At 38.0% G+C, this 17,825-nt stretch overlaps 2 protein-coding genes across 3 annotated transcripts in view; one reads left to right on the forward strand and one right to left on the reverse strand.

Moving 5' to 3' along the window:
• Nucleotides 1-17,825, reverse strand: part of LOC310727555 (non-pathogenic pore-forming peptide amoebapore A-like) — a 133,172-nt gene that overhangs the window by 69,367 nt on the left and 45,980 nt on the right. The window lies entirely within an intron of this gene.
• akap6 (A kinase (PRKA) anchor protein 6) overlaps nucleotides 1-17,825 on the forward strand; it is a 109,995-nt gene that overhangs the window by 11,908 nt on the left and 80,262 nt on the right. For both annotated transcript variants that reach the window (XM_083544115.1, XM_083544116.1), the window contains exons 3-4: nucleotides 12,336-12,587; nucleotides 13,061-14,527. In XM_083544115.1, the coding sequence (XP_083400241.1) occupies nucleotides 12,336-12,587; nucleotides 13,061-14,527 (1,719 nt within the window). The remainder of the gene's footprint in view (nucleotides 1-12,335; nucleotides 12,588-13,060; nucleotides 14,528-17,825) is intronic.

Raw genomic sequence — 17,825 nt, forward strand, 5'->3', positions numbered from 1 at the left:
TAGAGTTGCCAGTGTGCAGCTTGTATAGCAGTACAGATTTACTGTCCTCTAAATATAACTCAACATACAGCTATTATTGTCAAAATAGCTGTCAACAAATGTGAGTACAAAGTGAGTACATGTCATAAATGTGTACAAAGTATATTTTGTGTGATAACCATTGTTGTTGCTGGCATCCTCTTTCACTCCTTCATAATGACAATTCAGAGCGTTACACAGTAAAATGAAACAATCTTGCTCTAGGACTAAGGTGCTACATACAACATAAATAATACTAGACAACACAAAAATAATAACATCATACAGACCTATACGTGCGCAAAACATTTAGTACACATAGCACAACACTGTACAATAAGACACTAATGCATTGCAATATTGCAGCACTGACCAGAACACAGAGCTAAATGTGGGATAGTGTAAAAGAAATTGTCCATTTAAAATAAATACTGTACATTTGGTATTTTGCAGTGTGTGTGTGTGTGTGTGTGTGTGTGTGTGTGTGTGTGTGTGTGTGTGTGTGTATATTTGTGTCCAGCTTCATTGTCATGAGGATTCAGATCGCTTGTGGAAAGAAAATGCAGTATAATTATATGATTATACATAAATCACTTCTATACGTGGATTCTATATGGTCAAAATGTGCTATTTTTACAAGTCTTTTGAATTTTTCATCTGTTCTCCAAAGAAGACTTGAATGCAAAACTTTTATTCACTATACACAAAACAGTATATAAGCCACTCTTACTTATTGAATGTAAACTTTTAAACGACAGGTAGTCGTCGACTTACGACCTATGCATCTTTCAACTTTACGACCACAATCGCTAGCCGCGGCGTACGATTCCGGCATCATTTCACAGTACTGTACATATAGCCTACTCTACTTATGATCAAATCGTGTTACGACTGATCCCAATCGTGGTCGTAAGTCGACAACTACCTGTAATTGTTAGCAACATTAAACTGGTAGCTAGCAATAACACTCTTTTTCTTCTTCTTTCGGCTGCTCCCATTAGGGGTCACCACAGCAGATCATCCGTCTCTATACTATTCTGTCCTCTACATCTGCCTCTTTAAAACCAACTTCATGACCATTTAAGATCAATATTAAATAATAAACATTAAATACAATGACTGACTACACTGAAGTCGTTTCAAGCAGGTTTTTCTGAGGTATAGTACAGTCAGTAATGCCTACCTTTAAAAGCAGCAGAAAAGAAGCTAACAATAACACTAAACAATAAAAAAGCACAATGTTCTCATTGTCCACCTCAGTGTATTCTGTGTGATCATGTTCATTTGGTGGAGTGTTATTTTAATTTCATTTCTGCCCAAACTAACCTAGCTTTAGCTTTGGTTCTAAATATGTCTTTATTTGCTAATTGAATATTGCCATTGGAGGGTGGAGTACCCCATGATTATATTGTGGGGTTATTGACGGTTACAGCAGAAGATTTAGCTATCTGTATTTTCAATGTACAAATATAGAAACAAAAAAACAGTTTTAATACTTCATATTTGTTAGCTCCTTATGACAAACATACTGGAAATACATGGAGTATGTGATGAGCAATCATTGTAAAATAGCCAGCTAGGTTATCTAACTCTGGTAACAAACCTCTACATTGCTAACTACCGTAAATCAGCTAAGAGGTTTCACATTAGTTCAATGTTATATCATGCATATTTACAGCTGTACAGTGTAATGAAACATAGCCAGCCTCAGGTGTAAAAATATAACAAGTATAACAAAGCATTCAGTAAGCAACAGCATTAAATTATATATATATATATATATATATATATATATATATACATATATATATATATATATATATATATATATATATATATATATATATATATATATATATATATATATATATATATATATATTAACAAGCTAATTGTGCTTGTAATCTAGCTAGCTACCTTCTACTGAAGCTAAAGAAACCCATCTGGGTAACTAAATTAGCTAAGCTGTCATGATATTAGCTAATAAGTTGGGACGTAGGTTTAAATTCATTGTATTTTTATTCCCCTATAATTGCTAGAGCTTCTATTCTACTCAATGCCCCTTTTTAATGAGCATGTATACAGTATACTTGCAATATAGGGGTTTCCTATTAATAGAAAGGTTGCAGGCTTTGTATATTTTGCAGTGCTGCATCTTCAAGAGGAAAAAAAGTATTCTGGCTGTTTTGTTGAATAGTGCTGCTTTAGGCAAAGATTTTCTCAGCTTGTTCATTGTTTGTTTATGCAGGAATGATGGAACATCTGTTGCAGGCCACTTTTATAAGAGCACTACCCTCTTGTCTTTGGGATTTTAGCCACTCTGACATGTGTTCCTCTTGTCCCTTTAATGTTGAAAGCAAACACACTGAAGCCCCACATGCCACAGCTTTTTATAGCCTATCTGTGACTACCAATAAATAATATGTGAAGGGTTTTCAACAGGGAAGGGACATGTTTTTTTTGGTCTGTGTCTAAAGAAATATACTTCACTGTTGTTTGCAGAACATTGTTTTAAGTAAATATGTTGGCTAGCATGATCTTGATGGATTCAAATATGTGAATATAATGACAGTTGTTTTTTAGACTCATAAAAAATGGTACATCATGAACCTCAGGCAAACTAAGGGTTCAGATTGTTGCGTAAAACAGAGCGAGAAATAATCCAAAGGGCAAGGTAGTAATCAAAACCAGTAAACAAGACATGGGTCAGGTGATCTCCAAGACTGAATTTGGCAGAGACTGACTCAAGCCAGAGCAAAAAACAAAGTATGTATGGCTTACTAATATAACTAATATATTATATACTTACGTATATAAAAACAGACTCTGCAAAATGTGTATTTAAAGGTGAGCATTATTAGAATTTTAAAGATTGTAGAGTGGGATAGGATAGTTGTGAGTGCTCAATTTAAATGTAATGAAATTCTAGACAGGGGATTATGGGAAATAAAGTTTGTGGTTTCAGTAAAAAAAACCACACATGCCTATGTAACATAGCACATTAGGTTTTGTTCACATTTTTAAGTAGAAGCCAATGAGAAGCATTATATTATTATTATTATTATTATTATTATTATTATTATTATTATTATTATTATTATTATTATTATTATTATTATTATTTCCTAACCAAAAGCAAGCAAAAACAACCAAGATAGAGTGCTGTCTTAAAATCTTCTATTTCAACATTAATCGTTTTATCTACATTCAGCACAATGGCTTAAGTTCGAATTCGAGTGAATGTTTAGCTCAACCTCTCTCAAGACTCTGCATTGGGAATGATTGCTCTCTTTGTCTATTCTCTCAGCAGACAATGTTTTATTGAGGGTTACGCTGTGCAAACACTGCTGAATGGAACTGACTAAGGCTTCTCTGTTACCATGCCTCAGTTATTTCCATTTTTCTGTCAGATTTATTTCAGTGGTTGGTGAATACAAAACAAAGAATATGAGTGGGGATAAAAATAAATAAAGCACATTATTTAGTCCATGTAATTAACAATTTCATCTTTACCTTATCAGTCCTCTAAATGTATTTTCCCCACTGTGTTTCAGGCAATCCTTAATCCCATTCATAATATTCTTTGTCTTCTCAGTTTTCTGGTTTTATAAAAACAACACAAAGCTACATAAATATGGGTTAATAATGCTAACCATGATAACTGACTGATAATTTTTATGCCAGAAAGTACAGACACGATTAGTGACCAAGTGTATTTTTGCAGTGTTCTAATAAAACAAAATCTAATAATGAGTGTTTTTTTTTTTTGTGAGCGGATTCACTTGTCCTACAGAGTAAACAACAATCTCTGCAGTGTTTGTGGCCTTTCAGGAGAGCAATTTAACACGTTGTGTCATAGTCACTTTCAGATAAGTGAAGACTTCCATCTAGTGGTGAAAATTATTGGTGCATTTGATATTTCACTTACATAAAAAAAAAGAAAAAGAAAAAAAAGCTAACGATAATATAATCATAGAATTCAGGAGAACAGACTAAAGGCAAACTAAAGCAGACAGTTTGAAATTTCCAGCTTCACTCTTAGCTGACTATGTGTTGCCTTATACTAAATTCTGTAAATTGTAAGGAGATTTCAATTCTTACATTTAGTTGCTTATGTTAAGAAAATGTCTGTAGGTCTTACCCAATTTTGTGACTGGCATGTTTTGAGATATGGAAGGAAATCAGTTAACCCACACCGACATCAATGAAAAATGAAACTTACATAGATAGTAACTATACTCAGGATTGATGACCAGGAAGGTTGTTCAGGAGGCCTGGAGGTTGAAGCAGCAAAGCTACACGCTCATTTTAAATAAAACTGATGATTAAAGTATAATAGAGGGCCTTCAGCTATTAGAATAGATTACTTATACTGGCAGTAATGTTTAGGTAATCACGATCCCTCTTGTTAAATGCGTTGTGTAAGTTGCTTTTTCATTTGATCGGCACTAATCCTGGACCAAACTGATATATGTAAATGATCTCGGCTGCTCCCGTTAAGGGTCGCCACATTGGATCATCCATCTCTATACTACTCTGTCCTCTACATCTGCCTCTTTCAAACCAACTACCTGCATGTCTTCCCTCACCACATCCACAAACCTCCTCCTTGGCCTTTCTCTTTTCCTCCTTCCTAGCGGCTTCATCCTCAGCATTCTTCTACCGATATACCCTGTGTCCCTCCTCTGCACATGTCCAAACGATCTCAATCTCGCCTCCCTAACCTTTTCTCCAAAACGTCCTACATGCACTATCCCTCTTATAAACTTGTTTCAAATCCTGTCCATCCTAATCACTCCCAATGAAAACCTCAACATCTTCAGCTCTGCTACCTCCAGCTCCGCCTCCTGTCTTTTACTCAATGCCACTGTTTCTAAACCATACAACATCTCAGGTCTCACCACAGTCCTATAAACTTTTCCTTTCACTCTTGCAGATATCCTTATATCACAAATCACTCCTGTCACTCTTCTCCACCCACTCCACCCTGCCTGCACTCTTTTCTTCACTTCTCTAACACACTCTCCATTACTTTGCACTGTTGACCTGAACTCCTCCACCTTCTCCACCTCTTCTCCCTGCAACCACACCGCACCACTCCACTGCCCTCCCTCTCATTCACACACATGTACTCTGTCTTACTCCTACTGACTTTCATTCCCCTTCTCTCCAGCACGTACCTCCACCTCTCCAGGCTCTTCTCAACCTGCTCCCTACTCTTACCACAAATCACAATATTATCTGCAAACATTATAGTCCATAGAGACTCCTGTCTGACTTCGTCCGTCAACCTGTCCATCACCACTGCAAACAGGAAAGGGCTCAGAGCCGATCCTTCATGCAGCCTCACCTCCACTTTGAACAAGTCTCCCGTTCCTAATGTCACACTGTCCTCATACATATCCTGTCCCACCCTCACTTCTCCACCACACCTGACTTTCTCATACAATACCACAGTTCCTCTCTTGGCACCCTGTCGTACACTTTCTCTAAATCCACAAACACACAATCCAGCTCCTTCTGACCTTCTCTATATTTCTCCAGCAACATTCTCAAAGCAAATAATGCATCCGTAGTAAAACCATGAAAGCATACTGTTGCTCACAGATGGTCACCTCTTCTCTCAGCCTGGCATCCATTACTCTTTCCCATAACTTCATGGTGTGATTGATTAACTTTTTTCCCCTGTAGTTTCTGCAGGCCTGCACATCTCCCTCATTCTTAAAGATCGGTACCAGCACACTTCTTCTCCATTCCTCAGGCATCCTCTCACCTTCCAAAATCTTTTTGAACAATCTGGTTAAAAACTCTGTTGCCATCTCTCCTAAACATCTCCACGCTTCTACCGGTATGTCATCTGGTCCAACTGACTTTCCACTCTTCATCCTCTTAATCTCTGCTCTCACTTCCTCCTTACTAATACTATCCACTTCCTGCTTCACTAACGCCACATCATCCACCCTTTTCTTTTTCTTATTTTCCTCATTCATCAGCTTCTCAAAATACTCCCTCCATCTTCTCAACACACTCTCCTCACTAATCAACACATTTCCATCTCCATCTTTTATTGCTCTAACTTGCAGCACATCCTTCCCAGCTCGGTCCCTCTGCCTGGCCAATCGGTACAAATCCTTCTCTTCTTCCTTAGTGTCCAACTTCTCATACAGCTCCTAATATGCCTTTTACTTGGCTTTCGCTACATCCCTCTTTACCTGCTGCTGCATCTCCTTGTATTCCTGCCTACTTTTCTCATTCCCCCACCACGTCTCTTTGTCTTCCTTTCTATTTCCAGATGTCACACCAAGTACCTTTCTAGCTGTCTCCCTTATCACTTCTGCAGTAGTTGCCCAATCATCCAGCACCTCTTCACCACCACTTACAGTAGCCCCTGTCTGACCTCTTCCCTGAATCTCACACTACAGTCGTCCTCCTTTAGTTTCCACCATCTTATTCTTTTTTCAGTTCTCACTTTCCTCCTCAACTTCTTCACCTCCAAAGCCATCCTACAGACCACCATCTGGTGCTGTCTAGCTACACACTGCTACCTGGATTTCTTCCAAAAGCCTGATGTTTTTTCAAAATCCTTAGTTCATCTCTCAAAAGTATTGTGTCAATGAACATATCATTACCATCAGAATAACAAGTGCTTTTGTCATTGTTCACAAACAAGATCATCAAAATGTTTAGTCATGTTTTCAGTAAAACAATGCACAGTTTTAGTATTTACTGATATAAACTATGATTTGGATTACAATGATTGAAAATGCACATGGCTGATTTTCTTCTGTATGGCATCTATGAATTGCAACACCACAAATGTATTCATTGATTGGATATTTGATTTATATTAAATGCAAAAGACCAGACAGCATTGACATTTTTACTGTACTAGTGTTCGGTAATTTCTTGGTTGTTCATCCATTTTCAGAAATTGTAATTCTGTGTTTTGCTTTGTCTGCTCATCAATTGAAGGTCTACAAGATTCACCTTTGACCTATTTAAGAGAACTAGTTGATTATTGGTTGATCTCACCTTCATTAGTGAAATTCAAAATTCATCTGCACAATTCATCAATTCAAGATACATTTACCAAAAAGCTTGAATAGAAAATTAAGCTTCACAGATGAAGACAGCTGGTTTGGTCATTTTGCATTCAATTACTTATACAATGAACTTATGCTCAGATGTTTTGGGGTTAAGACTATTAAGGTGAAACCAGTATAATATATTTTGATCAACATGATATAAACAACTAATAATGTAGGAAACAGCAGACAACTGTATACAATCAATTAAATGAATGTACAAAAGCGTTCGCAATTTGATCAAAGCAGCAAGAAATGCTTTAATGATGTCCACAAGTAAATTAATGATGTGGAGGTTGAACAAGTAGTTTTGAGATTTAAATTTTTCAACAGAGAAACGTTTCAAAGCAACTGAGAAAAACTGTAAGTATATTTAGATCCATTTTTATTTTACAAATTCAAGCTTTAAATAGTCTTGTTCTCATTTTAAAATGGGATATTGATTTACGTCTATAAGAAAATAAAATACGGAGCCAGGAGAACAAGAAAAAAGCTTGAAGGAGCCTGGAAATACCAATGATTTCATTATTTTTGATGCGGTTGCATTTTGATGAGCATGCGTTCTGATATTTGTTCACCACTAGATGGTGCCATATTTAAAAAACAAAAACAAAGCAAGCATCTAATTCTCTCAAAAAGCTTGTTAAAAATGTGTTATAAATAAAGACTATGTGCAGAATGCATAGCTGTCACCGTATGCTGTGGTGCCATCATCCTCCAGTAGCTGTGTGTAGAATGTGGGGAGGGAGAGGTGGGTATGAAGACCTTGCGTCACAGCTGTGGTGTGTCTACATTCTCTTCTTAGCCCTACCCACTGAATAATGTGCACACACTGGGTGTGGGCAAACTTAAAGCAGCCATGACTCTAGTTATATTAGATACACATTTAAACTCATATGCATGCAATATGTCTTACAGAGTATAGACAGGATCAGGTCTCAGTTAGAGACGGCTTGCAGCTGCTTGTGGATATTTATTTCTAGTGATGTAATCCCAGCACTCTGGAGAATTCACATAATCTTGGCATGTTATCACAGCCAACAAGAAAAGGCACTGACATGAGAAAATAAGGCGTTAAGAGAGAAAAGGGGTTTTCATTTTTTTTTTTTAAGGCAATCAAAATATACAAGCCATTTTAGTCTGTGTGGTTGGTGATTTATATGCTTCATTCTTCTATATGAGACACTGAATTTAAGTCCAGTGGCCCGAAATGGCCACTGAGAACCTGTTTTAGTTTTAGCATGGTACATTCCATGGATATATTAGAGTCAAATCAGTTTAATTTAGACCCAAATTAGACCATGCATTCAGGTCAATAGAATTTAAATTAAGGCCAATGTATATGTAACTGTAAATAATTTTTATGTGTCTGGGTTTTCTTTGGATTTTCTGGTTTCCTCCCATCTCCAGATGTAGGTAGGTGGACTTCCCTCTCTATATGACTGACAGAATTTTGAAATCTGTTCCTGGGAAAGTCTTTGGACCGACAGATTTCTGACATTGAAAGAATAAATATTTTTAGTTTACCACAGTCAGTGCCTATCAAAAAGTTTGGTTTTTGGTCATTTTATGGTTTTTGAGACACATTACTGTTCCTTTTGTTTATATGCAACAAATAAAATAAAAGGCAAAAACACACAAGAATTGGACAGTGAAGGACTGGAAGAATGCTCTGTGTACAGGTAAGTCAAAATAAGACATTTTGACTGAAATTTGGATGAACAAAAGAACTTTCGTAATACAGAGAACAGTAGAGAAGATGTTAGCAGACTGCCTCACACCCAGAGTCAAACATGGAGGTGAAATCTTAATGGGTTGGGGTTGTTTTGGGGCAGGGATGGTTGAAGACTTATTTCAGGTGAAAGGAAAACTTAACCAACATGGCTACCAATCCATTTAATGCTACACAGAACGCCATGCAATTCTGTCTGTACTGCGGTTATTTGTAACCAACTTCAACATATAACTACCATATAACAAGACAATGACCCAAAGTATACTGTGAAGCACTGTAAGCATTATTCAGAGAGCAAACAGTCAGCTGGAATGTTATTGATAATGGAATGTCCTGCCCAGTCACCACACCTAAATTCTATTGAACTGCTCTGAAACAAACTGGATCACGGTCAAGCCAAGTTTTACAAGAAGCATGGCAAAGTATTTCAGCTGAATGTTTAGAGAAACTTGCAAGATACCAAGAGTGTGTAAAGCTGTTATTCATGCTAAGGGATGGATTTTCAATGAAAACAAACTTTTTAACAGTTTATTATGTTTTATGTTATGTGTGTATTTCGGTTTGGTCAAAGTAAATCTTTATATCATTTAATGACCTAGTTTAATGCATATAAAAAAGGAACATGCATGTGCCTCTTAAAAATGTTTTCACATTTTTCAAGTTATATTAACTTGATGGCTCACCGGTAGTGATGCCTTCATTTATTTATCCCTGCAGAAATAGTGGTGTAGAGTGCAAAATGGCCCAAGTTAACATTAAAATTAACATTCGAGAAGGTTGTCCATTAAATGCCCTGCATAGCCACTCATAGCTCTATGTCTGCCTCTCAGCAGCAACAAAATCAACAACAACAAAAAATGTCTGTGTCTAAGGGCGTGTGGAAAGTCATAGGCTCTTGGGAGTGTGAGTGTGACCTCCCCAGTAGCAAATGACTGGTCCATTTGCTCTTGGCTATTTTCAGTGAACCCAGCACAAGTGCTGTGAGAAGGGGAGTGCGGTTGAATCCTAAAATAGCCTCGCAGTGGTGAGAAACCCTCCTTCAGAGAGAGATAGGGGAAAAACATGTGACCAACAGTGGCAGAGTAGATGTAGCTCATTCTTGCTTACTTCCACTGAATGCATTGCACTTTTATTTACTTCAATTCTTTCTATTTCATTTGATCGCATGCAGCCAACAGGAGGTAAGCATGTGCCATTATGGATGTGATTTTGCTTTCACTGGTGTAGAACAGGATAGTGTTAATGGGGTTAACTTATTTTCTATAGTAAAAGGGACACTTCGAATATAATTATCATGCATTAGAGCAGCGTAAAAGTATTCACTTCTAGGATATGTATGGATAAGGTTACAGGCAATTATGTCACACATTCTAATGCAATTCATTACGCTTTATATTACAATGTAAGATTAAAATCTAGCCTGTATTGTTGGATATAAATGAAATGATAGAACAGATTGTACTAATTTCTTTTATAGACTGTGTATGTATAGAGGTTTTTACCTTACGGTTTTAAAAACAGTGCTTTTGCTGCTATTGTGCTTTAATGAAATGTATGAGTGCAAATGGTTTTAAAAGGTTGTCTTTACACCCTTTATGTAGTCACTGTCCACATTCTGACTATTTGCTGCACACATTTGCATGATAACTCAGAGCTGTTTAGTGTGCTGTGTCAATATTGCATACACGGAAAAATATGACAGTACACTTATAGTAAATGTATGTATGTATACAGTAACATTTATTCTGTCCAAAAGAAATCCTCATGCAATATTACAATAATATTACCACATCATAAGTTAATGGTCATCAATGCTAATATTTGAATCATGTTCATTGTTCATGTCTTTAGCAGGATTCTTGTTCTTAATTATTTGACTGGAGATAAAATAAAGTCCTTTAATCAGATTGAGATGCTGATTCTGGTACAGTTGACCCCTACTGTAGTGTTTTATTCTTGTGCTGCTGTGGTCGAGGTCTTGTGTAGAGTCCCAGTCATGTTGGCAAAAGTTCTGACCTACATTCAGACATGCCGCATTATATTCAGAGGCAGGAAGCACCGTGGCCAAGATGCTAGTGCCGGCTGGCACAAACACAGAGTAACAACAGTGCGGCAGTTGCTTTGGCACGTCTGCAGCATTCTGATACTTCATAGCTGCTGAAGTCCTCATTTCTTTAGTTGAAGCAGTGCAGTAGATTCACGCATGGAGTTTACTGGAATCTCCAAGATATAAGATGATAAGGCTACTAAGGAAGTTACTTGTTTTTTTTTTTGTTTTGTTTTTTTGCAGGAAGTTCTTTGTGAAAACTTTAAATATATAGCATAAATCAACAATTTTGATGTTACAGAAATATATTTTGAAGCTAGATTTCAAAACTAATTATAGAATGTAATAACCTGTGTATGTTATTGTCTTGTGATTCTACCATAATAGACTGTATGTGCATGTGTGTGCATGTGTGTGTGCATTGTGTGTGTCAGTGTGTTAGTGTGTGGTGACTGGCTGAGTATGTCATATGTTTCCAGCAGCTGGACCCCTGTTTTAGGTCAGGGTGAAGATTCCTGTCTCACAGTATTAAATACTGAAAGTAGCCTTTTAATATCAGCACTTTGTAATTTACTCCATGGTGACAGAGAAAGATAAACATACTATTTGGGTTCTTACCAGTAGCTATACTGGAATGGACAACACACATTTATTTATCTATTTAGATCAGGGTTTCTCAGCCTTTTGTGGACAGTGGTCCTATTAAAATGCAAAAAAGTTCTCATACTCCCTGTTGAAGGCCACTCTGTTAAAGTCCAAAGTTGAGAAATGAATGAGCTTTTTGCAAGATGCCTTTGTACCTCATACACTGATAATGATTTTGTAGTATTGATGCTCAGTACTCAAAATGTGATCTAAATAACACTGTTTGCTGTGGTCCCCAGAGTGTAATCAGGATCATCTGTATTTGTGGCATGTGGCATATCAGCATTTTACAGTGCGATGTGGCACACAGTTGTTTATGTTGTGATATTGTGTGTAAATTATTCACATCTCATGTGAAACTGACTCAGCTGCAGAATGAGGAAGTGTGACAAGTTTTCCGCTATTTCTTTCATTGGTTGTATAGTGTTTCGTGAAATTGTCTACGGTGCTTCTTAGTTTTTACGGTAGGTGAATTTGATATAAGTGAAGAATCAGTTTAAAGGTGAACACAAGACTTTTAGAGATTTTTGTTGTTTTAGTTGAACTATCTGTTTTTGCTGTCTTCAGACATCTTAATTCTTACACAACCCTTTTTTTCCAGGTTTCTTTTCTGTTTTTTAGTTAAAAATGATAATTCATAGTTGATACTTTTTTACAGAGATAAAGTATGTATTTTGTCTTTTTATTTGAAAATCTTAAAAAAAAATGTAAAGAGTATTATCTGTACTTTAAAAGCATTTAAGCACTCTTGTGTAAATCAAGACGTAAAATCATCTTTCTATGTGTGTGTCTTCCTGTGACACAGGACATCTGTGAGGACATATCAGATCATGTGGAGCAGATCCATGCGTTACTGGAGACTGAGTTCTCCCTGAAGCTGCTGTCCTATTCGGTGAATATCATCGTCGACATCCGGACCGTGCAGCTCCTTTGGCATCAGCTGCGTGTGTCTGTGCTGGTTCTGAAGGAGAGGCTTCTCCAGGGCCTGCAGGACTCCAACGGCAACTACACCCGGCAAACAGACATACTGCAGGCTTTCAGCCAGGACCACGACCAGGTCACACCCATACACACGATGTATTATATGTACACACATATGCACAAGGTAGAATAGCAAGGCAAACACTATTACACAGCGACAAAATTAAGGAATAAAACACAATAGGCCTTTTCATGTTGTGTTTTTTTGTTATGTTCCCATAAAACCAAATCCTACGGTGGTTAAATTCTTTTATATCGCAAACATTTGCCAACAATTACATTTTTATCAATATGTTACAATTTCGGATTGTAATACTGTTTATGTTTTTTTAATTGTAGCACATTTGTGAATTGTGGTAGTTCCTGTTAATATTATAGCAGTATAAACAGCTGTTTTCTCACTTTCTCTTAAAGGCTTATTTTCTTTAGTTCAGGGATGTTTTCAGCTCTAAATCTTAATAATCTATGCAAGTTCATAAGTAAAACTTGCATTTATGTACATATACATATAAATACTGTTCTTCTCTTTTTTCATTGTCTTGCCTCCAGGCTCGACTGGACTCCCTGACAGAGGTTGATGACTCGGGTCAGCTGATTATTAAATGTAGTCAGGACTACTTCTCCCTGGATTGTGGCATCACTGCCTATGAACTGAGTGACTACAGCCCCAGTGAAGACCCAGAGGGCCGAGGCCTGCCTCAAGAGCCGCGCTCTCTCTATCCTGAGCTGCAGCGGGACTTCCCTGAATTGCTTCAGAGTGTAGATCTTCTTACTATTGCTGCCTCCAGACAGAGCCAAGAATCTTCCTCACCTACACAGGAGAAATTAATCAGATCCACACAGGGTTCTGTGTCTGAATTACCAAGATCCACCCAGGAGCCTGTGGAGGAACCAGTTGATTTAAACCAGGAAACTCAGAGCAAGCCCATGGACCAAGCATCATCCATAGACACAGATATGCAGTGTGAGAATGATGTTGGCCAGTCCAAGCGTCCACTTCAAGGCTCTCACAGTAATGCTGTATCACCCACTCAGCCCTCCATGCCAAAGAAGCCCATGTTTGTAGTAGAATCGTCTCTGCAGTACCATGCTGACATTAGCAGAAGCACACCATCTCTTTTGGATCTGCCTGATCGTTCTAGATTTTGGCTGGACCTGGAGGCAGTGTACCCCAGCAGCGGGACTCAGTCAGAAGAGAATCTTCACGTCATGAATGCAAAGAATCGGCATGCGACTCACCAAGCAGTTTTCCAGAAGCACAGAGTTCAAATGCCCCACCAGAGAAGCTTTTCTGTAGCTGAGCAGGAAGACAACACTGAACACAGTAACCTGTACTCACGCTCAAAAAGCAAGCACTTCAAAACCATGCAGGTGAACAGTGACTCCTCCACCCCACCACCCTCTTCAGGGGAGGAAACTTCAAATCATGAACCATGTGAAAGCTCTTCCAGTCTGGATGATGGTCCTCCTACTACATATTCTATGTTGATCATGCCGAAACAGGCCTCTCAAATTGCCGAGAAGAACAATAGCCCTAAAGATGATTTTTGGTATGGCTCTGAGGAATTCCTTGCCCTTCCTGCCCAGCTCAAGAAGACTGAAATGTTGGCCTCAAAGTTGGAAAGTTTGGCCCAGGCTTTACCTCCAAGAGCCCTGCAGCAATCAGTTCAGGATGTGGACAATTGGGAGCTTACAGAGACCAACACAGAATGGGAGACCAATAACCATCTGTTTTCTCCTCAGCCCAATAGGAAGCACTTTTCAACAGGGAGGTTTTCATCATCATCCAGTGATGTGGCTCCCTCTGTAGATGAAAGTATCGAGTCTGGACCCCTCAGTGATTTGCAATCAGAAGATGAGGGTGGCTGGTGTACACTCAAGTCTAGAGGAGCTGAGAGGATTACGGTGCAACCTGAGGCCTCCAGGATGGTGCTCCAGTGTACACCTATGATTGAGCAGCTACTGGAAGACATCCAGCACCAGGAGAACTACCAGGACATTTGGGGAAAGTTAGAGGTGAGATTTCTAGAGTTTATTAAGTTTTTTGGTTAGGAAAACAGCTGGGTGTATATTATTGCAGCTACTGCTTTTAGGGACATTCAATTAATCCCCCAGATAGTCACAAACAGGCAAAAGGGTTTTTGTGTATGTGTAACAAGACTGGCTCATATCTTTTGTGCATATAAAAAAATAATAAACTGCCATAAATTGCGTATGTGCTAGAAAAACACAGTTCATACCGCTCAGTGCAAGGTGAGTTACTTATAAATTAGGACAATTAAAAAGAAAAGTAAATAGTACAATTAAGGATAGTTGAAGAGAACTCTGAATACAAAAAATTCTATAGCAATCCACAATTTACATGTATAATTGTTTATTCCTGATCAGTAGCTCAAATCTATAATCAGTAGGCCAAACCAAAAATGCTTGACGTTATGCCAACTACAAAAAGCAATAGTCCGTGCTGCAGAACCAAATGTCCTTTAAAGTGGGAGTAGCTGAATTTCACATCCTTCTATAACTCCCAACCATACACCGGCCCAGGAATGGTGAACTGAAACATGGCCAAGTCAATTTCCTGTAGTTTTAGTTCTGCAGTGAGGGGTGCTTTAAAAAGGTGCTGCACTGCTGTCACCTACTGGCTCAGTTAAAGAAATACAAGCATCATATTGTATCCATCAGAATCTTTTTTTTTTTTTGCGGTGTTACATATTTGAGGAATTTGTTGTAGTGTGTGCACACATATGTGACATGTAAGATACTAATTGGACCAGACAAGTACGCAGACTGTAACAGTAAACAATTGAGACAGTAAACAATTAAACTAGAGAAATTTTTAATAGAAATTATGAAGAACCAATAAAAATATATATGTATGCAAGCACGTTGTACTGCAGCATAGGGAACATGCTTAAAAAAAAGATAAGGCTGTAATGCATCTGCTTGAAAACATTCCATAATGGTTTCCCATTTAATCTGCAAATCTCTGCCTGCAGAACTGTAAAATGCTCCTCATTAGACCTCCACCAGCCGATAAGACGATTAGAATCACTAGTAGAGATGAGATGCAAACGATGATGAAACAAATGTCTCTGGCTAGTCGTGTTTTCTGCGTCGGTATTGTAAGGAAGAAGAAAACACACAGGAAAGAGTATGAAAGGATGTGTGAGTGTGTGTTTGTGTCTGTAAAAAGATGACTGGGCTAGGCTGAGGCAGGCATCCACGTTCACCTGAGATGATGCGTGTCATGGGGGGAAGTGATTGATTTCATTAGCATGCAGCCCCTGGAGATGACTTCATCCTCTCGGCAACAGACAGCTGGCAGCTGAAGCCTTTGCTGGGGGGAGTCTCAGGGGCTTAGTCAAGTGTGACGCATCTGACCAACCTGCTCTCCATCTCCTTGTCTTTCTCAGCCCCTCTGTTTCTCTCTTTCCCTTTTTTTTTTTTTTTTTCTTTGCTTCAGGCCTATCTAACCCTATATATTTCTTCCCCTCCTTTTATGGTGCACTTTTTACTTTGTAAGGCAATAAATTAGATAACTTTGTTTTCTACATCATCTTGCAATAGACTCTTTGTATATCATCTTCTGCTCACACCAAAAACAGTCTCAGAGCAGATGAATATGTAGCTTCTGGTTATGGTGTTAACAAACTACTAGCAAAGCCATTTGATTTCCATTGACTCATGATGTGCTGTGGTTGTTAGCTCTCTATCTACACCAGCAGTCTTTAACCTGTGGGCCCAGGGCCCCTGGTGGCATGTTTTGGTACTCTGGTGAGGTTATCAGCATTTTTAACTAAAACAGTAACAAAACATGGGTTCAATTTTATTATTACACATATCTGAACTCAAATAACTTTAATGAAATAAACTTAAATATCAAGGGCTCAGACAAACTCGAGTCCACCAACTGAAATTTTGGGAGAAAGGTTTCAAAATTTGCACCTGCCAATAAAGTATCTGGAATACTAACAGAGGATCTATCTATCTATTTATTTATTTATTTATTTGTTTGTCTGTCTGTCTGTCTGTCTGTCTGTCTGTCTGTCTGTCTGTCTGTCTGTCTGTCTGTCTATCTATCTATCTATCTATCTATCTATCTATCTATCTATCTATCTATCTATCTATCTATCTATCTATCTATCTATCTATCTATCTATCTATCTATCTATCTATCTATCTATCTATCTATCTATCTATCTAAATCAATTAGACCATCTTTCCAAAAGAGTGGAGACAATTATAACCGCAAATGGGAGCTAAATATGGAATGTGATAGAAAAAAAGAAATATATATATATATAATTATGCCATTATAGTGTATAAAAATATAAAGTCCAGCCCAGTTTTTTGAGTGCAGGCCTTGATTTAATGCTCTTAAATTGCCGTTTTTTCACCAACATACCATAGGGGCAGCTGTAAGTGCTTGAAGGAGAACACTAACTGTCATATTCAGTAAACATTAACACACAGAGACCTAAAGTCGGGTCATTAGACTCTATAAGCTAAGGATTTAGGTTTATTGAGATTTATATGCACAGGGATAAGGAGAAACTTTATACACTCTTAAAGTTCCATTTGCTGTGGGCACTTGTTTTTAAAGGTATTTTGATAGTCCATGAATTGTCTCATATATTATGCATGCATTGTGCCTACACATTATAAAGCTTTGCACGAGACCTGTTAAAGCAGAGCAGAGACAAGAATCCACGCTGAACGGCACACAGAACACCATTTCTTCATCTTTCTCTCATTCTCACTCAGTCTCTCTCTCTCTCTCTCTCTCTCTCTCTCTCTCTCTCTCTCTCTCTCTCTCTCTCTCTCTCTCGCTCGCTCCTTTTTTTTACTTTCTCACCAGCATTTAACTTTGAAAACAGAGGCAGTCTTGCTCACTACAAAGCCACTCTTCTTCAGAAGTTGAAGCAAAATATTCAATAAATTATAGCATTCTTAGCTGGCGTGTGGAGAGGTCATTTGTATCAATATCTTTGATTTTCACCAATGTTAGGTAATGAGCTGCTATAGCAAAAAGGGAGAAGTATCTTCGGATAAAGCCTGGGGGTCTGGCTATGTAGTTCATTAGAGATATTACAAAGTGCCATTTGATCTGTTCAGGTTTATGGCATTAGAATGTGGCTCTAGAGGACTGTGATGTATAAGTGCATGCATTTCGTTGTAATTAGAGGACTGTGTTTCCCTCTTGCTGTCTTCTCCCGCTGGTCATCCTCAGGCTTGATCTGAAAGCAAATGATATAAGGAGTGATCATTATTCTTTACTTCAGATGCAGATTCAGAGATGACCAAAAGGTGGCAG

The sequence above is a fragment of the Silurus aristotelis genome (genome assembly GCF_946808225.1).
Source record: "Silurus aristotelis genome assembly, chromosome: 6".
Taxonomy (NCBI): Eukaryota; Metazoa; Chordata; class Actinopteri; order Siluriformes; family Siluridae; genus Silurus; species Silurus aristotelis.